The following is a 24418-nucleotide window of genomic DNA, read 5'->3' as shown; positions in this document are numbered from 1 at the left end:
GCAACTCATTTTTAAGCCTGATTTCTCCCTGGAAGTAGCCTGCTGGGTACACGGCGTGGCAGGGGGGCCCAGGCAGCGCCTGTCACATCCCTGCTCCAGAGGAGCCGGGGACCGAGCGGGGTTCCCCGGGCAGGAGGCGCCGGGGACTGTCAGAGTCCGCAGCCCTGGGGTCACAGTCCCAACTGCGGTAATAAATCGGAGCGACTAATAGTCTACGTCTATATGATGAATTTCTGACCCATCGAACTAAGGTGGAAAGTGTCTGGTTGGAGGCAGGGCTGCTCAGAGAAGCCCTGTGTGTTTATTACATCCCTCGGGGTGTCTGCTGTTGCTTGGACAATGACTCCAGGCATCACTGTCTCAAGATCGAGGGCCTTTTATATCATAAGGATTCTCGTACTATTTGGGGGGAGAGGGGGAAGAAGCTTGTCAGAGGGGAGATTACACTGCCAATCTTGATGTTATTGTGAGACTTCTTCTGCAGGCAGCGACAAGCAGCTAAAGATGATGAAGTCTCCATTTATAACCCCAGAGGGCTGTACAAGAGAGACCGTTCCTTTTGCGCTGGGCTTCTGCCTTCCTACCGAAAAGGGAAATTTCCTCTCCAGGAAAATGTTGGCTTGAGGAGTTTTCCCCAACCCCCACAATAAAAAGTAGAGTTCAAATGCCATATATTGTTTTCCCTTTTTTTTTTTTTTTTTGGCTTCGTTTTGGCCAAAGCCATACTCTTCTCTATTTCTAAGCATTTTATTCTCAGGCATGTATTAGTCCAACAAAATGTCCCGTTATTAAGCAGCCACCCTGCTCCCCGCAGGCGTGCTGTGCGTGACAAGCAGCTGTACGGCAATCCCTCCCTCCCTCCTCGGCAGCGCCGCCTTCTCACTGGGTCTAGTTTTCTATTTTTGCTGCACTACCATTTAGGAATTTTGATAAGCATTTCATCATACGCCTCTTACACATTTCAATCCATGGTTGTTTTCATTTCTCCCACCTCTACTCCTTTGAAGAAAAACTTAGGTCAACTCATAAAAAACATGCATTTTTTATATATATATATATATATCTTCTTGTTTACCCAAGCCTGCTCCCATGGGTATGATGATGGGATGGCTTGTGAAGACCACATGCCTGGACCGCTCGGTCTGCCAGCTGGGTGGCACAAGTGGCATCACTTAAGAAGTTTGTTTTTTTTTTTTAAATATAAATGAATAGTTCAAAACCCAGCAAACAGCCTCCAGCAGCATAATAATTTTGAAGTAGCTTAAAGTTCCCTGATAGGAACAATGTCACCTTCCCTCCCTGCTTGCCAGGGCTGCGGATTGGGGCTGGCCGTGCAGTGGGCACCTGGTCCCTGGGCACAGTGACAACGGGGGGTCTCACCAGGGAACGCTCCTTCCCCACAGCCTGAGCTGCTCTGCTTGTCTGCTGGAAAAGCTGATGGGGATGAAAAAAAGCATCTGCTAGCACAGTTGGGGGATCAGATCTCCAGCCTGACTAACAAGGCATGAAACTCACAGAAATTCAGGAGAAGCACAAATCCTGCCCGTCACCCATCTCCCAAGGTGCCCCTCTGGGGGATGCCGTGTGATGGCAGAGCTGCCTGGGCAGCGGGGGCAGAATCACCCCATGGATGGGTGACCCCAGCAAGGGTGGGTGATCCCAGCGAGGGCAGCCCCTCGTCCTGCCTGCCCTGTCAGAGCCAGGACCGGCTGAGGGGCGAGGAGGGACACTGTTGCCCTGGCCAGGGACCTGCCAGACCTGACTGCAGCCTTGTGCAAAGACCCTTCTGCAGAGTACTCATCTTCAGACTTTTCTTGAAGCTAATATTGCATTGCTTTTATGATGACAACCTTTTTTAACTTGCTCTGAGACTTTTAAGAAAGGTAAATACATTCCTGAGTTTTTGATCAAGCAAGCTTTGCCTGCTGCTTTGGGGACCAGAGTCACCTACAATAAAGGTGGCTCATCTTCTCCTATTAGGTCTCCTCTACCCGTGCCTCCGAAGGCAGCCTGAGCTGGGCCATGACCAGCCCAGGGGAGCGGGAAGTGATTCTGCTCTGCCTGGGGCAGGGAAGGGGCAGATGAGTGTTTCTATATGGCTGATCCATCGCTTGCTGATGCCCACAGACACACAAAGCACAGCAGGCGGAGGACCCCACAAGTGACAGCAGAGAAACCTCACCTGCCTTCCATGCAGCAAGTCACAAAAACAACATGAACATTCAAAGTTTATCCTTTGAATAATTTGGTGGTACCACGCTCTTTGCTCATGCAGGGCCCCTCACATAGAATCACAGAGTGGTTTGGGTTGGGAGGAACCTTTAAAGGCCATCAAGCCCAACCCCCCTGCCATGGCAGGGACATCTTCAAATGGATCAGGTTGCTCAGAGCCCTGTGCAACCTGAGCTTGAATGTTTCCAGGGTTTAGGCATCTACCACCTCTCTGGGCAACCTGGGCCAGAGTCTCACCACCTTAATGCCACCCTCATGTTGGCATGAGTGGCACAAGCAGGGAACGTTTAAGGTTACCTACAAATCTCTCCCACAGGGACAAAAGCTGCACCCTCCCAAGGTCACTGCCGCACCATGACAACAACTGCAGAGCAGCTCATGGCTTTCCTGCCCTTCTCAAAAGCACCTGGAGACTTTCCAGCCATCTCCTTCCATCCACCCAAGTCCCCTGCAACTGCAACACGGGCAAGATGCTGCCTGCACAGAGTTAAGGAGCAGCTATTTGCTCATGGGAAAAGCACAGGCACGTAAGGAGATGGAGCGGGGATCGTATGTCTTGTGGAGGTAGCTCAGCACTTACTGTGCATGCCAGATAGTGCAGAACTGACAGATGGTTCAACAGATGCTCTGGGATAGAAGTGGCTTAGTAGGTGAACCATAAAAAAAGCATGAAATACATAGAAAGAATCAACACCACACCATTCATAATAAAAATGTCCCTTTTTTCACCCTGCTCAAAATCCCACCATCCACCACAGTTTAGACCTTATTGCCAAGCTCCAGCACTGCTAGCAGTATCGGTAGCATCTTAAAGGCTGCAAACGCCTGAGATCAGCGGTGTGTCGCAGGCACAGGAAATATATTCCGCACTGCCTCGTTAGATGACAACTGACTGAGCAGAGAGGTCATTTCTCCCTCCAAGACACAACATGTCACGTTCCTTGACCTCATCAGCTACTAAAGAAATCCTCATTGGTCCCAAAATCCTGGGCCAGTTCCATGAACCCACAGCTGCCGACACTGGTCGGCCGGGGCAGCGACACTGCCTCCCACCCACGGCTTGTGCCGGGTCACGCAGCCCCACATTCGTTAAGAAAATAGGCGTCACAACCACTGAGAGACAAGCCAGGAGCTTGGGAGGGGCCTGTCAAGCTCCAGGTTTGCTTGATTTACATGTACTCATCCATGACAGCTTCTGCAGCCTGCAAGTTTTTCTTCTTGCTATTTTTTATTTAGCTGTGAAGCTAATCTTCTGCCACAGTGTGAACGGTTGTGTTAACTCTGATGGGAAAAGAGAAGGAACGGGAACTGGTGCCCATTAAATAGGGCACTGACCCCAAAACTTACTGATGAAGGTTCCTGGGCTATATGGCCACGTACCAAGCGTGAATATATGGTTATCAGCAATGAAACACAATTAAAGTGCACATAGTCACAGATCTTGCAAGTTCCTACACTCGTTCCCCCTGTCTGCATGTAAAAGGACCGTTCTCCCCCAGGAGAGGGGAGCTGAGGCTGAGCCACCTTGGGCAGAGCATTGCTGCTCTCCGTGCCTAGGGGGACACGCTGTGTCCTGGGGGGCCACATCCATGCCCAGCCCCTCCGCCAAGCCCACCGGAGACTTGGCTTGTGCTGTTCAGGACAGTGAACCCTAAAGTTTGCTAGTTGCTTCTTGTTTCTGACCACGCACTAGATCGCACCCCTGGTTATAGCACGGGAAGAAGCACATGCTATCCAGGCAGCCCAGGGGACGGGGACAAGGATGGGGATGGCAGCGCTGGCACGCTCCCCTCTCTAGAGCTGTCCACACCAGGATTAGGGATATACAGGTTTCATTTGACAGAGATCAGCCTTAAACACAAATTCACTTTACCTGAAATCGGGAAAAGAAAATAAAGAAACAAACAACATTAAAGCCACCACTGGGACATAAAGGAAACTTCAATTTCCTTTCAAGAGATACAAATTCATTTCACTGAAGCATAACCGTATAGGGCTCCAGGACATCACAAATCAGCTATTGTATATTTAAGCTGCCCCACCTGAATATTTAAGAAATAAACCATTTTTCATTTCCTACCATCATTGGTCTAAGCCTGTAAGCCAGGATCAGTCACAATAAAACCTTTAATTCGAGCTCCCACTAACCTTCCATAGGGGTATTATTGTCTGGCCGGTTGGCAAAGACGACGTCCACGTACTCCAGCTGCAGCCTCTGGAGAGAAGCCTTTAGCCCTGGAAACAGCAAAGCATGGTCAGAGCAAGGCAGGAGCGCGGCAGCACAGAGCTGACAGGGATAAACCATACTAGGAAAAATAGAGCTCGTTATATTTATATACATACCTACTATACATACACACAACTATATAGCATATGAGAAGGATACCGCATAAAGTTGTCCCACATCAGTGCAACCATATTAAGAAAACACCAGTTTGGCTGCTCGCAGAGGGTCCGTCCGTCCCCCTTCCATGAGAATTTGTTTTATTTTTTAATGAGGCTGAGATTTGGACTGGAACAGACACCTGCTAGCAAGCACGTCCGTGGCCGGCCCATCAAGAGGCAGCTGCCAGGGACGGGCTTCAGTGCTCTGCTTCTGTTCAGAGTTAATTTAATAAAAGTCACATCACGGAGCTGTTCTGTGCAAGCCCAGGGCTCCTGTCCCACCCAATCAAGCCCTGCCCTGGGGGGAGACCTTCCAGAAACTCCAGCCCAGAGGGGAGGATGGTGGGACTCGGTTAGATATGTTACGATGAGCAGATAGAGCACCACGGAGGGCTCTGCCCTCTCTGCAGGGTGAGCAAGCCGTGCCCACTAATGCATGGCACAGGGCAGAAAGAGTTTCTGCAGAGCAGGACAAGGCTCCGTTTCACAGCTACAGTGCAGAACTACCCAGGCTTCAACAGCTTCTCCATGAGGATCTGATGGGAAATGGCATCAAAAGCCTACATACGTATATGTATATATTTATATATGTGCGTGAGAGAGAGAAAAGAGGATTTCTAACACTTATTTTCTATGAATCTTCCCAGGAACAAAATGTTTTTATGAATGTTCATGAAGAATGAGCCAAAATAGAGCAGTCTGAAAATGTTCCCTGGATTTTGAGATGAAAAAAATGGCCATTTTTGCCAAATGTATTTTTAGAAAATAGCTAACATTGACCTTAACATTATTCACTATGTTTTCTTTGAAGTTATTTCAACTGCTGCCAGTATTTTTCTATCATTTCGTGAAGTAGCTCCACAAGAGACGGAAAATGGATGAGTTTGGACCTCCTGTGACATGGCTGCAACTTCCCAAAGCAACTGTGGGTCTAGTGCCACTAGCAGCCGGGACACCACCTGATGGGTTCAATGAATGAGAGTTCAAAAAAGTAGCTAAAAAACTTTCTCCAGCATTACCTTAACGTGAAAGTCACATCCTAACGTAGCTGAACTCTGCAAATGCTAAATAATGTAAACTTCCCAGGACGTACAAGCTGGTTACTATGAGGCAAAACCGACCGTGATCCAGGGATGCTCCTTATCTCTGCAAAATAGCTCCTTTGAGATGGAAGGTGACCAAGTCTGCACCCCAGGGAGGAGGCTTCCCGGCTCACCCAGTTCATCCCACATCACCTGTTTGGGACGGAATCAGCCAGGGTGTGGTGCGGGCGGCAGTGGCATCCCAGGCGAGGGGTGGATAATACCATTACTATGTTTGTATTTTCCATATAATCAATGTTTTAATGTATACAGAACAAACCCTGGTTGTCAAAGGTTGTGACGAATGGGCCATTGCAGATCCCGGTGATAAAACATGCAAATGGCAAAATGCAAGTTAAAGCTGCCGTTTCTGGCGGGCAAACCTGATTCGTTGCAGCGGGATGCTACCTTCTGATAAGCAAAGATCAAAGCATACCCCCGCCTGTTCTGCGGTGCGTACCTCCTGTGCCATCAAACTACTGACACCGGGGCTCACTGGTAATATAGACGAGCCTGATTTTTTTCTCTTTTAATTTGTCTCGGCAGCAAACATTAGCTTAACCAACCACCACCGTAAACAATTAGGGCTTATCCCATAAATCAAAGCGGAGGGTAATTACCCCAGCATACACAGTGCAATAGGGAGAATTGCTTTTCGTTGCCGCAGCCGTTGCGGTGTGCTGGGTTGTGAAGGGTGCTGCTCCCCTGCGTCACCGGGGCTGGCATCGGCATCGCCCAGCGAGGAGCAGCCGCTCCCCAGGGACCGGCACAGTCCTGAGCTCCCCCAAGGACCTTGGCACTGAGCGTATCATCTCCCAGGAACCCACAGAACACATTTTGCACATCCCTCGGCGGCAGCAGACACAAGTGGGTCAAACAGCAACAAGAGGCAGGGAGTGCGAAGCCCTCGGTGGAGAGCTGAAGCACAGGTACCAAGCCTGATGCTCCCGCTCTGCCCCGAAGGCTTCCCGCCCTCCCCAGGAACCAGGACACCCCCCATAATTCCCTTCCATGGCTTCACACAGCTTTTCTCTAAACCTGTGCTATTTTTATTCAGGATTTATGTGGAAGACAGACCCAGGCCTCTGTGCTTTGCTGGGTCTGGGACCCGCTCGGGATCTGCTGTTGGCCCAAGGGTCCTCCTGGGGGGTCTCAGGGTCCACTCCGGCCCCCATCAGGAGCCAGCCCAGGCTGGCACCTCTCGCTGGGACAAGGTTGTGGCTGACGCTGCTCATCCTTAATATGACAACAGTGTGTCTTTTTATGGGTGCTGCTCTATTTGCGTCCTGCATGTAAAATCCCGTGCAAATTATAATTATGGCCACAGTCACCATGCCTGGGTGCCTGACCCAACAGCCCTCCAGGCAGAGCCAGATCAGGTGAAACACACTTGTCTGTATGGAAAAACGTATGTGCTCTCACTCCCTCTCCTACAATAATGTGTCCAAGAGAACAAAAAAAAAAGCAAGCAGAAGGAAGATGAGGCACATGCATTAGACGCAGCAAACACCTGGGTGAATAAATCCCGGTGGATGAGGAAGGTCACTCAGCGGGATGCAGGACTGGATGCAAGGAGCTGGGCAAGGGAACGTACATGAAAGCAGAGCACCTGAGAAGAAGCAGCACCAAGAGCAAACCACAGCCCTTCTCATCCCTTCCTGCTCCGACAAGGAGCCCACACAGCCACGGACACGTCTGCCCACCACGCGCTGCTGCCGGGAAAGAGCCCGGGGGGGTGTGTATGTGTCCCCCCCACGTATCAGCACAGCAGCTCGAGGTCAGCCAAGCCTTTCTGCCACAGGGACCGCAGCTGATCCCACTGCAGCAGTTGGGATCGGGGCTGTTCTTGAGGACAACAGCATAAAGCTGCTGGAAACCCGCGTGAGGCAGCGGGCGATGAAACCCCGGCATGGGAAACCCTGACTGCTGCGGATGTGTGATAAAGCAACGCACGCACAGCCAGCCAAGGACAACACGCTGGCTTATTATAGCAAAAAACCCAAAAGGTTATTGCTGCATAGAGACGTGGAGAAGGCTTTTTGTGTGCAATGTGTTTGCTCACACTTTTTGAGGAAAGACAGAACAATCCTTCAGTGCATTTTGGGCACGGCCAGACCACCCTACCCCACCAACATGTACCTTCAATGATGTGCTTTCTTGAAAGCCCTCTTTCCGTTTCAGCTCTGCAAAGGAAGAACAGGTACACAGCTGTTAGAGGTCTGAGGTGCTAACAATCGGGGAGCGCTAATTTTGTATTCTGGTTTAAATATCCCCAAAATGAAGTTACAACTCATACAACAGGGAGATCCCGCAGCTCTCTTGGGTTCCCAGCCTCAAAGACGACAGCATCTGGGACGAGTAAGACCATTGCTAATGTGGTAACAGCCTTGCTACGGATATTGCCTGGCCCTAAAGCTACCAGGTGACATTTCTAAGGGGTAAGGATGCTGGCAGGGCAGCGGTGGCTGCTGGGACCCGACAGCGCGGGGATGGGGCTGTGCCCCGGCCGACTGTGCACCACTGAGGCTCCACTGGCAGCATCTGCCATTTCAGAAGATGGCAGCATCCAACCTGTCCTCCCAGCGCAAAGATGGCAGACAGCAAAGCCAACAAAGCGCTCCTCCCAACGCAGGCACAAAGGTACCGTGAAGGTTACCCCCAAAATCATTAAACACCCCATCTGCTGGGACCGGACCTCCTCCAGGCAGGTCACCTTGCCAAGGCAAGGCAACAAGGAACAAGACCCAGACAACCAAGGCCCATCATCCATATATAAACTAGATTCAGAGGCAACACATGGCTTCATAACTTTTCTTTCTGACTGTTTAATTTTGCCTGTCTCTCTCACACACCAGGCAGATCCTGACCCTGCTGCGAAGCAACAGCACAACGAAGTGGGATAGCTACTATAGACCCACCATACCAAAATTCATGGCAGTGTCCTAGTTACATCCCAGCTTTCCCAGAGAAGTAGAGGACTGTGCTGCACCTCAGCTTCTCTACACCATTAAATAACTTCAGTGAAACGGGGGAAAAAATAATTACAGCCATTTGCACAAGATCTCTGATGAAAGTTTCTCCTCAGATATTCTGGTAGATTCAAAAAAATCCACACTGATATTTTGTTCTGGGGCCAAAAACCAACGCACGATGGAAATGAGCTGAAGAAAGGTGCAGGGGCTGAAAAGCAGGGCTGGTTACCCCTTCCTGGTGCCGCAGCCCTGCTCAGGGCAGGGACACGGCCTCTGCCAGGCTCCGACTCCTTAAAAGAGTTAGCAAAATGAGGAGAAAGAAAACGATGGCAAGAAATCCCCCCTCTGAGATGCCAATTAATCTCCACCTGGTTTTACAGCTGTAAAAGGGAAAAGCACGCAGCAGCAAACACCACGACAAGTAACTGTGAGACTTACTTTCCACCCCAGTACAGTTTTGTTGTTATGACCAGGCTGGACCTCCTGCAAACAGAACAGAAAAATTACTACCGTTACAAGTAAAATTGATAATATGAGTAACCATGCAGGATGCTGCCCATCGACAAGCGTCCGTACCCTGGCTTCCCACAGCCGTGCCTGGTTTCGCCTCCCTGGGCTCAGAGCGAGAGTTCACACATCACTATAATCCTTTTTACAACAGGTCTAGAGGCCACTTCTCCTCCCACCCTCAGGTCTGCTGCGGGCAGGGAGCGACGGTAGCTGGTGTCTGGAAACCGAAGCTAATTCAAGTGAAGTCACCAAAAGAAGTGACACATTTTTCACTATGGAGTAAGCATTCTCCAGAGCCAAAGACTCTGGTGCTATTCCTTCTTGGTATCCAAGTCCAGTGTTTCTCATTACCGTGCGGTATTCCAGAGTTATTAAAATCCCAAGAGTTATGCATTCACTGAATTAATCTATAAATTCCAGTGTGGTACTAAATTAAAGATTTCTTTCACAAAGTACCTTGCTGATAAACTAACTGTATGTGTACAACACAATTTCTCCAGCTTTTGCTAGACTTTTTTTTTTTCTTACACAGTACCCAGGGTATTTCTTATGAATTATCATCCCCCCTAACACAGGGGATACTGATTTTGATGAGAGCACTGCTGGGAACCACTCTTCACTTAAAGGCTGGATATGACACAAGCAAGAGATCTTTAAAAATTATGTAAATGCTCTTAAAACTAAACAACATGTGCTAACGCGGTGCATCATTTAAATTACATATCATCTCCTACTGGGCTACCCAGGATGAAGGCCCATCACAGCTTTGCATTCTTAATACATAGTCTTATGTACACAAATAAGGATGCCAGCACAGAAATCATCCGTCTCCATACACCGTGCGTGGAAAAGATGGTGGATATGCCCAGAAGTTGTGTTAACTGTGCTGCTCACAGAGACAATGGTCTCGTGCAAGGGTCGGGGCAGCACCGCAGGCTGATGATCGCAGCTGTTGTGCACTCCCAAAAAAAACCCAGAGAGCATTTTTATTTGGCACTTGAAAAAGTCTGGCTGCCGCAGGACCCCTGGCTGGCTGCTCTGGGCACGGCCCTCACACCTGCAAGCTCCTGCTCCTGGGCCAGCATCACCTAACATGCATCATTTTTAGAAACCAGAAGAATTTTCATATGCCCAGGGGTCCCGCTCAGTTGGGGTGACAGGGAGCGGAACAGTACCTCCATCCCTTCTTCTTCAGGATGTTTCCTAGGATGACTTCAGCCCTGCAGGAGAGAGAGAGTCCTGTGTGAGGGGAGGCAGGAGGATGCTCAGCTCCCCCGGACGGTGCCACCCCGATGCCAGCTTGCAGCCCCGCTCTCAGCTGTGCAGCTCTCCCTTACCCTCCCCGGGTGACAGCAACCCAGCACAGCTGGGACAGGTCCCCTCCATCAGTACAAAGCACCTTGTGTGTCCCCCCACCCATGGGGATGGACTTGCACCCCCATGCCCTATGTCTGCTTGAACCTGCTCTGGGAAGGCAGAGCCACTTTGTCCCCACACCAGGAACGTGATGTCCCAGGCCACCTTTTACACTAAATACAAAGACGGATAAATCAGCTGAAGTCAACTATATTATGGATGGATATTTTTTTTTTTCCCCAGTCCCACAGCAACACTAAGAGCATTAGCTCCGCTGCAGCCAGAGCGGTTCCCCATGCCGGGAGCTGCACTTGGGAGCTGTCACTGGCACAGGCCATCCGTCACCATTAAGATGCACACTGACTTTTCATTTATTCAGGACATTTTCCTCCCTGTGCTAACGGCAAGTGGCATGAGTGATACATTTCAAGGCTTCAGCTGGGTGCAAGGGGGATTGGGTTTGATTTTTTTTTTTATTTTTCTTTTTTTTTTTACTTTTTTTTTTTTTACTTTTTTTTTTTTTTAAGAGTGCTCCAAAAATAAAGGTTTTTCTGTGCCCCCTCAGGGAGAAGGGGGATTCCCAAGCACCAGCAGAGCCCTATCCATGCTGAGGGACTGTGACCCAAGGAGGAGCAGGGCCAGGCGGAGGGGCTCTGGGGAAGCGGAGCGGGACGCTGGGCACTCACTTGCCAGCTGCGTACACCTCGGCCGTGTCGAACAGGTTGACGCCGCTCTCGTAGGCGATGGTCATCAGCTGCTCAGCCACCTTGGGGAAGCAGAAACAGAAAGGTGAGGGGTGGCAGACTGCATCCCGAGCAGCCAGCAGCTCTTCCCACACCAGGAAAAGCCCCTGAAGGGGCTTCAGTGGGGCTGGGAGGGGTGTCAGCATCCCCCACCCGGAGGGTCAGACCCTTCATCAGGGCACCCAGGGGGTCGTGTGCTGGCCCAAGCAGCACCAAAACACGGATTTACATCAGCTTCCCTTTGACTTATCCTGGGAGGAATTAATCTTTTCTCATAGGAACGTTCTAGGCTTTTCTAATAGGAAAGCAGCCAAGAATTTAATAGAGTTATAGAAGATCCTCTGCAAATCTGTGGAGTTTAATACAGAAAGGATATTTCCATGGAAAGAGTTTAATATTTTTTGGCCACCCAACAGGCTGTCCTGCAGCTCTCTGTCAGACTTCATGGGATATTTAAACAGCTGAAGGTCATTTCATGTGATCCCTATCAGAGCCCCAGGGGGTCCCGATGCTCCTGGGGGGGAATTCTGCACCCGGAGGGACATGGCAGTGCCAGGGGTGGGTGGATGCCCAGCCACTGTCCTTAGGGTGGGCATCCCCAAGGCCGGGTCTGCGTTTCAGTCCTCTTTTTCCATGCACAAACACTTGGCACTGACTTATTCTAAACAAGGAGAGCAGAAGAGCCAGCGAGCAAATTTATGACCGAAACAAGTCGTCTCGCTTCAGCCTGCAATGCCAAGAAACCGGAGTGATCTCAGTGATCCACCATTGTCAGAAGCAATACCACCAAAGAAGAAGAGAATTAAAAAAAAGGAAAAAAAAACCACAAACATTTTGAGTTCAGACTCCTGGGCCTTTTTCTTTCCGCAAAAGTTATTTTAGGGTTTCTGTCATGTACTAGACGGAGGGCTGCCGGGAGGTCACTCTCCCTTTGATGGCTAACATCTGCAGCGTGCCTGAGATGGAGGGAAACCCATGTGCTGCCCAGCACTCAGGAGGATTATTAACCAAGATTAAGAGCTATCTGGTACAGGCAAGAGTGCGTAGGGAACCCAAGCTCATTTTCATTTGTTTCATCTTATTATGGAAAAAAAATAAATCATCCGGCAGCTCCTTGTAAGCCGAGCCCCTGCCTGCATTTATGCTTGTTGCTGATTAGGTACATGATGTAAAAATAGTTTCCAATTTCTGCTCCAGGAACAGTACTGCTGCCAACGGTAAGGAGGAAATATCGCTCCAAACAGCATGGAAGAGAAGATCGCTTTAAGGGATAGATGGGGTTTTTTTTATTAAAGTTGATCTCTGGAAATGTCAGATTCATTAAGGTTTTTTGTAGCATAAGCGCGTGCCTTCTATTGCTTTGCATAGTAACTCTCTGCCATTTCTTCGTACGGAAACAGGCTACCAGATTTTGGTAGCCATGGTTTCATTTAAAAATATCTCATATTGGTTTTTACTTTGTGCTGTATACTTACACCAAGCATTACTTACCTCATCTGAGATTTGACCTCCAAAAGTGACCCACGTCCCTAGAAAGAACAAAACAGTCTGTTAATATGAAAGGGTTTTGCCAACAATAATTCACTCCACCAAAATTCAAGGTCCTTGGGATTAAATGGGTTTAAAATGGGGTTAACTGGTTTAGACGCTGCTGCGTCCCCGAGTGAGCAGGGCCAGGACCGGGGCAGGCACCGGGGGGAAACAGCAGGGTTGGGGTGGAGGTGCGGACCCAAGACTTGCCCATGAACCCACTCAGGGAAGCGCCAGCAAGATCCTGTGCTGCAAAAATACACAGTTTTATTGAAATCTGAAGCTCTTTGCAAAACCCGGTTCATTTTCCAAAGCTTCAATTTGACAAATTGGAAAAAATTTATGATGCTGCCGAAACTTGTAATTTGGGGAATGAAACTCCTCCTAAGTTTATGCTTCAGCATTTAGCATCATACAAGTCAAAAATTAGGGGGGGGGGAGGCAGGAAGAGACATATTTCTATTGACATGAAGCATTTAAAACTCATCCAAAGCACCTTTTTGCCAGGAACTTTTCCATCAAGGCCATGTCCGACAACAGCCGACGAGCAGCCCTTTCGCCAGCTGGCTCAAAGAGTAGCTGCAGTTGAGACTCAGCAGCAGACTCTGGTCTATTATTAGAAAAAACTTGGGGCGTTATTTCTTTATGACTACTGCTTCAAAAGAAAAACGTATATCCCATGGTGGAAACAATGTGTGGATTTCACTGGATATTCCTAAGATATAGGAATATTATTTTCTATATATATTCTGTACATGTACATATAAGGAATACATTTTTCCTAAGCCACTGGAAGAAAGAGATGGCAGCGAGCTGGGGAAGTGCCAGGTCACATATGGGACACTGATCAGACGGCACGTCCTCAGCCCGGCAGACATCGCTCCTGCCCTACTTATCCGAGCTCACAAAGCACCCCATGGAAAGCGACGCCGAGACACAGAACAGCAGGATGTGACGTGAGCCGTGCCTTTTGCCAGCTTGTCACGACGGCACTTTGATTTACAGAACAACTTTTCCCCGCGCTTTTCAAGACCGATACGCCAGCTACGTACACAATCACGCATTACTCATTTAATGGATGGGTCAAGGCTCACGTGGCTCCCAGAAAATCCTCCAGGATTTAAGATTCTGCCTTGTATCGTCCCTCCATAAGGAAGGCAGAGGGGTTCAGGCCCTGAGCTGGAAAACTGAGTGCGATTTGGGCAGGGCAGAGGAGAGACCACCCTGCCCGGGAGGGGTCGGGTTCTGATGCTGCTAAGGGGGTAAAAATATTAAGCGGTCCCTGCCTGCCTGCTTGACTTGCAAAGGTCCTGGTGCAATAGATATGTAAACGCTCCCACATCTTCGTTAAAAATGTATGGGTTAGCTCATTGCTCAGAGCGAGCGGGGAGGATGAACCTGGAGCAGGAGTCAGAAAGCGGAGAGCATGCCGGCTGCTACCACTCCCGCTGCTTTGATCACTCCCTCCTTAAAAACACAACAGGAGCCAGATCACAGCGGGGGGGACCCAAGGGGCCTGGGACGGCTGAATGGCAAGATCATCGGGACCACACAGGTGGGGAATCCTTGGTGTATTTTTTTATTTTTTTTTTCCTCAGGAAGGCCAGTTTTTGCTCAGCAAAGCGATCTCTAAAGCATCAGATTTGGTTGGGACCATAACAAGTGACTTTAGGGTCCCAGCCAGAGAGTCCCCAGGCAGTTGGTGTGGGTGGTACCTACACCCAAAGCAGCTGGGCAGCTGCTGGGGCCGTGGCACAGCACAGCACCCGCTGCTCAACGCTGATTAAAAAATAAAAATAAAAAACACTCCAGAAAGCGCAAGGCGCACTTGGCATTTCAAACAACGACTGAGGATGATTCACAATCTCAGCCAAGGAGAGTATTTTGGAAGAAAAATATGCTAGAGAAAGATTTTTTTTTTTAATCATTACTTGTCCCCTTAACAAGTCATCTTCTTTCTCTTCTCCACCCCAATTCGCTGTTTATAAACGTGTGTGCATGTGTCCCCCCCGACACAGCCTGGCAGTGGCAGGGAGACCTCCCACTCCTGCCCTTCGCCCATCACGTCTCGCACTGGAAAGCGATTTCCCAGCTGGATATCCTCACCTTTGACAAAGGAATTTCTGTATTAAAACTAGTTTTGGCTCCATTTCCATCACATCCCAGAGCCTAGCAAGGTGTGATTACTGCTGGGTTATTTGCTGATGCAAAACTCACCACTCGATAATGTCATTGCCAGCAGATGTGTCACCTCTGCAGGAAAAAAAAAAAAAAAAAAAGAGGGTTCCTGGATGAAAGCCATAGCTTCGCCTCCTGCCAGTACAATTTTATCCCTGGCTTGCTGCTGGCGAGGATGATGCCATGTAGAGATTTGGCACGTGGGTCTGGTCTGGCGCTCGAGCAACCAGCAAATGCTCGGCTCTGCACGCTGCGAGCACCCAGGTGCGAATGGGACCCCTTCACCGCCATCCGCAGCCAGACGACCTTTGGGTTGGGTGAATCTTACACAACAGGTTTGCAAAAGCTTTTCCCCAGAGCAAAGCACCAGGGGGTAATGGCAGAAGCTGAGCCCTTTCTGCTCAGGAAACATCTATTTTTGTACCTGATCACAAGCGTGGGGTATCCCGCCGGTGGCTGAAGGAACTGCTTGTTTTGGAAGGTTTCTCCTGTGTTTTTGTACATTGGATTGGATTTGCGGGGTTTGGGATGGCTGGTTTCACCCTGCTACTCATTTCCTTGGAATCGCGGCTAATGACCTTGTTGGAGGCTGTCTCAACATTTTCTAAAAATCAACAGGCAGCCTCTACAGGCAGAATTTGCTCTGAATTAACTATAAGAAAAATGTGACCATATTTTTCCCCTGCATTGCAATCACGTTTCAGAGCCAGCATCACAGAAAGGGATATGTGTTTGCTCAGGGTTAGACTAATTAAAATTCCTCATCCAAAGCCTCACCTGGCATTAGATCGCCCAAAGGCAGAGGTGAAAGCCCAGCCTGGAGCCAGGCTCTGCTCCGGGATGCTGCAGGAGCTGGGTCTGGGGGAGCTCAGCCCCGCAGAGCCGTCCCAGCTCCAGTGGGAGAAGATGGAGGTTCAGCAACCCAGGAGTGATGCTCAGCCCCTTCCCAAATCTCTCTCCTTGTGAAACACCCCACTAACACAGCTGACCTCATCTGCTCACGTAACACTTCTCACACCACGAGCAACACCCAGCAAATTAATTAATTAGAGTGCGAGCTGGGAGAAGCAGGATGTAATTAAAGGCTATGCATTGACTTGCACTGCCTACCTTTGATTTCTCTCCTGCTTCACATTTTTCTCTGTTTTTTCATACTAGAGGATGAAGCACGCTCCCACCTTGCTAAGATTTTGGAAGGCTTTTAAGAAGATCGCTGAGTCTTCAGAAACTTTAGTAAAGCTTAAATTAGATTTTCATGCTGCAGAGAGTTTAGGGAAACACATTTGTCTTTTAGGGAACTGCGAAAGAGAAGCTATTTAGAAAAGTCACGCAAGCCGGCGCTCGAAGCGGACACCTGATGGATCTGAGGTGGGAGGGGAGGACGAGCTGCGCCGCAGAAGAAATACCCATGCATTTCCCTCACCCGGAGCAGCCACTTGCTCCCTCCTCAGCCCCCACTCATCCCGCGCAGCTGCACACACAAAGGCTCAATATATTTAGATGCTGCTGCCGTTCCACATGCTTGAAATTAAAGAAAAGCTCTGCAAAATGTTTGTTGGTTGTTTTTTTTCCTGATGCTACTTCCTTCCCATAGCTTTTCTCCACCACAACAACATTAGCTCTTGGTGATCTCTAAGGATGATAAATAAAATCTCTGAACCAGATAAGAACACGACTCCTTTCAATGCCTGGGTCTATTTTAACCAGAAGAGCTCTTCTTAGCAGAATAGGCCTTATTTATATCACTTGTGATACAGGGTGACTTTCACATTTCACTCTATTTTAAAACCAAATCTCAAAGCGTTGTTGGAGAAAATGAGCTAACCCCTTGGGCACCTGCCCCGTGAGCACAACTGGCACCAGTGGGGAGCTGGAAGGGGATGCCCACCACCACATCAGGCACAAAATACAGGCAGAACCCTGGTCCGTGCCCACTCCTCCCTTCACTCACTCCCCCCTGAGGCAGCGGCACGGGAGGAAGCCCAGTACCCCCAGCCGCTGGTGCCCCCACCTCCCCATGCTGGCACCTCCGAGCCCAGACCCCCCTTTAATACAGGGCTGGAGGGGCCCTGGCAGAGCAGAGCATCCACCCCTGGGGGTCTCTGCGCATCCCTGCAGCCTTCGCCCTCCTGACGCCCCAGCCTTGCACTGCAGGAAGGGGCTGCAAGAAAAACAGCCTCCTCCTTTCTACAGTGTTTGGTTTTTTTAACATATACACATGCACTTTTAAGCATTCTTCACGTGAGCGGTTCAACTGTCATCAAAGAAATTACTCGCATGATTAAAGCCATCAGGAGGGGCCCAGTCCATCGCACACGCTCCTCGCCGGCAGTGGAAGGCCAGCGGCACCACACCAAAGCCGGCGGGAACCCCAGCATCCCTACAGGACCAGCACATATGTGCTGCAGTGCTTATAGATGCGCTTTGTGATGAAACATTGGTAAGATGAAACATTGATAAGATATTCTTTAGTTTTCAAACCAGTATGGAACAGAAATAGCAAGGTGTGCACACTGAATAAAATAAAAATCTGCCCACGGCCCAGGCAGATTGCCATCCCCCGAGACTGGAGCTCTGAGACTTAACGCTCTTGGGGGCATTCACAGACATCTCAGATGTGGTCTCTGTGGGCTGTCCCTCGCGGGGATCAGGCTGCATTAGAAGGACTTTACTCCAGAAACCCTCATACAGTTCCACCCGGGGGTGATGGGTGGAAAGCATTGCCTCAGGCTGCGGGCAAGCGCCTGGGCTGATGCACAGAGCTGCTATCAACACACATAATGGCCTCTGCTGTGAGCCATCTGCAGGACTGAGCGCAGGCTGAGGCTCCAAGGGAGCACAGGTTGGGGGTGTTTTTTATATACTGAAATCCAAGAGCAGCCGCCACCACTCCGGGGCAGCGTGTGGCTGCAGTGAGTGCAGCACCAGCGGAGGTTACTCACCCAGGCCCAGGCACGAGACTCTCAGTCCAGATTTTCCAAGGTTTCTAGAAGGAAAAGAAAATAATTAGAAAATATCGTTAACCCTGCAGGGACACACAATTTAAATAACCCGGTGCGAAATCAGTAGCTGGTGAAGACGAGACCCTGCTTTTGTGCAAATCATCCATTCTCCTCCAAAAGGGACATATTCTCCCTCTCTGGGGATGCCAGCTGCCCAGTTTGGAGGATGGATGCACTGCCACCATCCCTTGCCTCACTAGGCTGTGGGAGAAGCTCTGATCACTCATGGGGCTGGGAAGAAACCCAAATACATTCAGATGTATCTCACACCTGATGTCGCTTGGAGTGCCATGAATAAGGCACATGCATTCCCTTCACTTTCATCATCATTCAGTATTCATTGCAGTAACACAGACTAACATATTCACCTTGTTCAGCTTCACTTTTTGTCTTATTCACCCTCACGCTTCTCAAAACATTCCCATCCATCAGAGCAGACCCCTGGTCTGGTTACCGTCGGGGGTCCCAAGCTCATGGATTCCCCCCCAAACAAAACACCCCACGATTTCCCAGCCCGAGGGCAGGCAGCGGCTTCATCCCTAATGCCGGCTGCTTTTCCACATCAGCGAGATAAAGTTATCACCCTTCTCCCCACCTCCCAGAGCCAGGCTGGAGACAAGATAATTAGCCCCGGGGCCATGAAATGTGCCATACATTAAACCCCTACCCTAACTTAAACCTATCTCTGCAGTACAAAATACCCTTTTAATTATACCCTCCTGCTTTAACCTTTATGTTCCAGCTGGATCTGTGCAATTTTTTTGCCAGATCAAGGTATAATCTCAGGACCATCTATCTACCTTCCACTACAGAGCACCGTGAACAATCACTGCACTTTTTGCTATTCCTAATGAATTATTTAAAGCCAAATAATAATTAAAAAAAAAAAAAAAAAAGCCTTGCTCACCCACAGCGACAGGGGTCAGACAAAACACTCGACATTAGCACAGGTCCTTCCCTGCTCTTTCACAGAATCACAGAACGGTCGGGGTTGAAAGGGACCTCTGGAGATCATCTAGTCCAACCCCCTGCCAGAGCAGGGTCACCCAGAGCAGGTTGCACAGGAAAAGTGCTCAGCTCTTTCTCTTTTTACATGTTTGATTTTGTAGCCATTTCAGGTATTTGCTCATATGGCACAATTTCCCACGTGGGAGAGCAACCAAAGGCGTCCCCAGGGGAGCCAGCCCAACTGGTGCAGGCAGCCCATGGGTGGCCACCCTCCCGCCCCTCCCTAGAGCCTCCTAACTCCACTGCTCTACCCAAAATTTAGCGCTGCTAACAGGAATTTAAATTTTTGGGAGAGACAGGAACTTGTCCTCGAGTAGCTATTTGAAATGCTGCAGCTGCATTTCCAGCACCACGAGCTCCCGGGCTCACAGCATGGCTGGGGCAGGCACTGACCTGATTTTTTGTTTCTTTTTTGTTTTTTTTTCCCTTTTTTATTAGTTTTTGGAGTGAAAGCACTGATGGACACCTGCATAACAAAACCCACAGAATAGCACAAATGATGCCAGTCGTCCCCTGCTCACCAGCATAAAGCATAACCCTCAGAAAGTTAAAAGGCAAATATCCATCAGCTGCCTGTGTGTTCCAGACAGAGCTGCAGCCATTCTGGCAGGAAAGAGGAGCCCGAGATTGGGATTTCCACCTTACTTCTGGAGTCAGCCCACCCACTACATAACGCTTTTTGGAGAAGTCAAATGCTCTTGGCTTTGGAGACCTCAGCACAAGAAGGACACGGACCTGTTGGGGCAAGTCCAGAGGAGGCCACAAAGATGATCAGAGGCTGGAGCCCCTCTGCTGTGAGGACAGGCTGAGAGAGTTGGGGCTGTTCAGCCTGGAGAAGAGAAGGCTCCGGGGAGACTTTAGGGCCCCTTCCAGTCCCTAAAGGGGCTCCAGGAGAGATGGGGAGGGACTCTGGATCATGGAGGGGAGCGATAGGACGAGGGGGAATGGATTTAAACTGAAAGAGGGGAGATTTAGATGAGATATTAGGAAGAAATTCTTGACTGTGAGGGTGGTGAGACCCTGTCCCAGGTTGCCCAGAGGAGCTGTGGCTGCCCCATCCCTGGAGGTGTTCAAGGCCAGGCTGGATGGGGCTTGGAGCAACCTGGTCTGGTGGGAGGTGTCCTTGCCCAGGGCAGGGGGGTGGAACTGGATGGTCTTTAAGGTCCCCTCCAACCCAAACCATTCTATGCTTCTATGATTTCCAAACAGTTTACGCTTATTTTGTAGAAGCGGGGGTTTTTTTAAGTCGTATTTCTCACCAAGCTATTCTTTGGTTTTCAAAGCCTGGCTCTGTCTCTGCACAGGCACACAGCCGCAAGGGCACAGCTTGGCCATGCAGCTGGACCCCTCTCTCTACATAGGTGTATATATACATCCACACACATATACCCTTTTCATACGTAAATACACATGCATACCCTGTATACACATGCATACCCTGTATACACACCCCAGGTGTTCGCATACATTGATGAGCACACCACTCCCCTCAGCAGTGGGGTCTGCCTCAGGGTCTCAGCCCAGGTACCACAAAGCCATGTCAGGGCTCATCCCTCTGCACCCCACGGATTTGGGGGGGGTAAAGCACACACACAGGAGCCAGGCTTTGCTCCAGAGAACGATAACCAGCTCCTTGCAGAGTCTGTTCCACTAACAAATCTGGGAAAAAATATTGTGTTTGAATTTCTAAAGCTGTCTTTGCCATTTACTTAGCACATGTGACCTGGGTACTTGGAAATTTTTATATCAGTAGTAAAGAGCCGACACTGAAAATGCCAAGTCTTTGCAGTGCAAGATCCCTCTCGCAAAATGAGCTCAGAAGCTGCTTGGCAGCGTGGGAGGAGGTTCCCTGAGCCTGTGGTCCAGCCTGGAGAGCATCGCAACCCCCAGCTACTCCCATCATTTCCAGCCCTCCTTTGCCTGCGAGCGCTTCACTCAACTGCACGCTCTAATTAACGGGCAGGCAGTGAGAAAGTGAAGCGGCCACACCAACACATATAGCCACAACACAGCTAAAAACTCAGCCCACTCGGCATGGTTCGCCTCCCAGCACGGACCTCGTGCTGCTTAAAAGCACGCAGCCACTGATTTGATTCCTGGTCCTAGGGCAGAGCAGCAATTTGTCTGAAACAGCAACAGTTCTTGAGAACTAGTTCTCCTCCAGCCCCCTAAAAACAACAAAAAAAACCCCACCAAGCAAAAAAAAAAAAATATGTACACATTTACATCTATTTTGCAGCTTTCAGGTGTAAGTATATGTGTAGATATATCACACACACACATATATATAGACACACGTGCCTGGAAGCTGCCATGTAAAAATCAATGGTTGGTTTCTAAGTAACTGGACAGTAAAAGCCCTTTGTGCTTCCATTGCACTGATTCCCAAGTCTGAGACAATTAACCAGCACAGTCCCCAGAGCTGAACCAGCAGCAGCCCAGGCAAAACCCCAAGAATGGCTGCGCTGGGACAGCAACCAGGACAGCAAGACAAGCAAAACCCGGCAAAAGCCCGAGGTGCCCCATCTGCATCAGCTGCTCCGGCCATGTGTGGGCTGAGCATCTCCCCGGGCAAAGCTGCGGGAGCGCCGGTGCCCGTGGGTACCGGGCAGAGCACTGCCGGATGGCTGCGGGTCCCTTCCGCAGGAATAGAGCCCTGCACAGGGGGATAACACGGGATGGGTGGGGAGGGGGGCAGAAAAATCAGCCAGGAGAGTGTTGGGGGGGTTCTGCCATCACTCTCCCGAGCAGTCGTGGACTCCTCGGGTTTTTCTGGGCTAGTGATAGCAATATTTTCAAGGCTAGAAATGATCTTTGTATACAAAATAATCATATGAGTTGGCACTCAGCTATTGCTCGTGTGCTTTGCCTGGGGGGTGCTGAAGCTCCCAGCCCATGCTTTAGAGACGCCATTGTCCCCGCATCCCAAGGTCCTTCTCACAGGTCTTTCTCTAGGGAAAGGTGGTGTTTCATATGTTATTTTTTTTGTTAGTAATTGTCGGTCAGCTCATGGGCGTTATTGCCCTGGTCGCCCGTCTCTATTCGGCACTTGCTATCAGCAGGTGGAGAGGAGAGGGCACTGCCCCACAAGCACCCATAAGCGGTGGTACCCACCATCCTGCTTGCGCAGCAGCTGGCGCCAGCAGTGTTATTTGCTACCATTAAAGTCCTGAGTGTGTCAATCCATCTCTGAGCCCCGACCAGGCAGCCCAGCCCACCGCCCAGATACCCAGCGCCGCCGCCGCCGAGGGCTTATGCTGATGCTATTTAATCACTCTCTCAGAAGGAAAAAAGAGGTCCTTCCAAATTGGAACTCAGTGCTGCTGAGGACGTTGCAGGAGCCTCCAGTCTCTCAGGATTGCTTTGCCTAGCGTAGAAGCAGCCGATTAAAAATCAGCCTCTTATACACCGTTTGTTTTTTGGTTTTGTTTTTTCTTCCTCATTAGCACAGCTATCTTGCTTCTCTTCTTGATGATATTCAGCTTCCCTTGCACTTTACAGAGCTGGAACGACCGCACCGCTCCCCACAAACCACCGCCTGACCTCGCCGCACACAGAGAAGCACCAGGAGATTTATCTGCTGCTGTACCCGGCTGCCTGGGCACCGCCTGATCCAGGACCCTGTCCCTGCAGCTCCAGCAGCACCTTCCAAACTGCTTCCAGTTGCCAATCTGAAAATACCTTCATTTCCTTTATCCCAAACTTGCGCCGCAAGCAAGACCCAAAGTTATTTAATACCTCACTCCTGAATTATTTTAAAACCAAAGCTTGAAGCCAAGCACTACCTTGCTGCCCAAACCCAGGACGTGGCAGAGCAGAGCTGAAGGCATTGGAGAAGCCTCCTGAAGGGACGGGATGGGGAAAGGTACATGGGAGTGGCGGCATTCCCTGTTGGATCTGGGTTTTTTTGCGGGCAGCCCCACTCACCATACCCACAGCAGGAGCTCTGCAAGCCTCACTGAAAGCACATGGGTCAACGAAACATTTAGTAAAGGACACTTATAGCCAAACACAATACATTGAAGAACATAGGGCACTCATTGATTTTTGGGAAGGGACACACCACGCTGTTTCTGCTCTTTGTAGCTCTAATTTTAAGTGTTTACAGTTTCCTTCTCCAGGGAGCAGGTACCACCCTGTCCCAGTGCCGGGGCCAAACAGGGCAGGGGACAGCGAAGGGTGTGGGGATGCAAAGCGCCTGAGAGCCCAGCCTCACACACTGGTTTGACATAGCTCTTCTTTCCTGGCATAAACCAAAGGTGGCATTTTCCCTGCCCGTGCAGCCGGGAGTTTGAGCTAACACAACCGTCCCCGCAGCACCGGCGGCTTCGCCAGATTGCACTGGGTTAACGAGCGCGGGAGATGAATGCCTGATTCATTCAAAACACAGCTTGCAACTCAGAGATGTTGTTAAAAATACACTGAGGTACCAAAACAGCACGCGGGGAGGGACGACATTTCCCTTGACTAGGCTTTTCCAAGCAGAGGGCACATCCATTTCCCGAGGAAGCGCAGATTCTTGGCCATGGGCAGCGATGCGGGAATGTCGCTCCAGGACGCCGGCATCTGTGGCAGCACCCAGGTACCAGCTGCTGCTGCTAAACACCAGCCAACATGACGCAGACCACCGGGCAGCACATGCAAATGGTGCAGGTGGGGAAAAGGCTGGGAAGGAGGCACTAGCCAGGGAACAGCACCTTCCCGCTGGAAAGGAGCGACTCAAGCAGCGGGACCCAAAGAGGCAGCACAGCCACAGGGCTGGTTACCAACCCCTCTGCCATTTGGCAGGTCTTCACCAAGAAAAAAAAATAAAAAAAATCAAGTTCTAATTATCTCTTGCTAGTGGAGGGAGTTGCACATGCAGCGGGCCTGCTCCTTCATCATCATCCTCAGGCTGAGAGCTGCAGTTCCCAGTGCTGTAGGGGTTTTGGCCAGGGTGAGCTTGGGTGTTTTGCCTGGTGGCCTGGCAGGCAGTGGCCCGGCTGAGCAGGCATCAGGTCCGCAGGTGAAGGGTTATTTCAGCCATGCAGAGACCTGGAAAAATCTGTGCTCAACTGCTGGCGCCTCTTCCCAGCCCACAGCAGAGAGCGGGGCCTCTGCCTGGGCAGCAATTACCCAGTCTCTCCGACTCGAGGGCATGAAGCGCTCTCAGATTCGCTTCAGTGACTAATTCCCACTTCCCTTGTTTCCAGCAGATGCACTGCTCCTTATCTGCAGCTCCAGCCCCAGCTGGATACTGGGGACAAAGCAGGGGTCCCTGTGTCCCACCACAGCTGTTCATTTGTAAACGGCGAGGAAAAAAAACAACCAACGAAAACCCAGCACACAGCTTAGCTTTTAAGCATGGGAGAAACTATATACAGAAACGATACTTTGGTTCTGGACCCAACTGCAATATTGAAGAAGCCCAAGTTAATTAT

The 24418-nt window shown here is 50.1% G+C and overlaps 1 protein-coding gene across 3 annotated transcripts in view; it reads right to left on the bottom strand.

Annotated features, from left to right (window-relative positions):
• KCNAB1 (potassium voltage-gated channel subfamily A regulatory beta subunit 1) overlaps positions 1 to 24418 on the bottom strand; it is a 74064-nt gene that overhangs the window by 6815 nt on the left and 42831 nt on the right. For all 3 annotated transcript variants that reach the window (XM_063339097.1, XM_063339098.1, XM_063339099.1), the window contains exons 2-8: positions 17931 to 17974; positions 12772 to 12809; positions 11224 to 11303; positions 10357 to 10401; positions 9110 to 9154; positions 7839 to 7882; positions 4381 to 4467 (exon numbers count right to left, since the gene is read on the bottom strand). In XM_063339097.1, the coding sequence (XP_063195167.1) occupies positions 4381 to 4467; positions 7839 to 7882; positions 9110 to 9154; positions 10357 to 10401; positions 11224 to 11303; positions 12772 to 12809; positions 17931 to 17974 (383 nt within the window). The remainder of the gene's footprint in view (positions 1 to 4380; positions 4468 to 7838; positions 7883 to 9109; positions 9155 to 10356; positions 10402 to 11223; positions 11304 to 12771; positions 12810 to 17930; positions 17975 to 24418) is intronic.

Source organism: Chroicocephalus ridibundus, chromosome 6, assembly GCF_963924245.1.
Source record: "Chroicocephalus ridibundus chromosome 6, bChrRid1.1, whole genome shotgun sequence".
Classification (NCBI taxonomy): domain Eukaryota; kingdom Metazoa; phylum Chordata; class Aves; order Charadriiformes; family Laridae; genus Chroicocephalus; species Chroicocephalus ridibundus.
The sequence above is the reverse complement of the archived record's forward strand: the minus strand, read 5'-3'. Positions and strand labels throughout refer to the sequence as shown.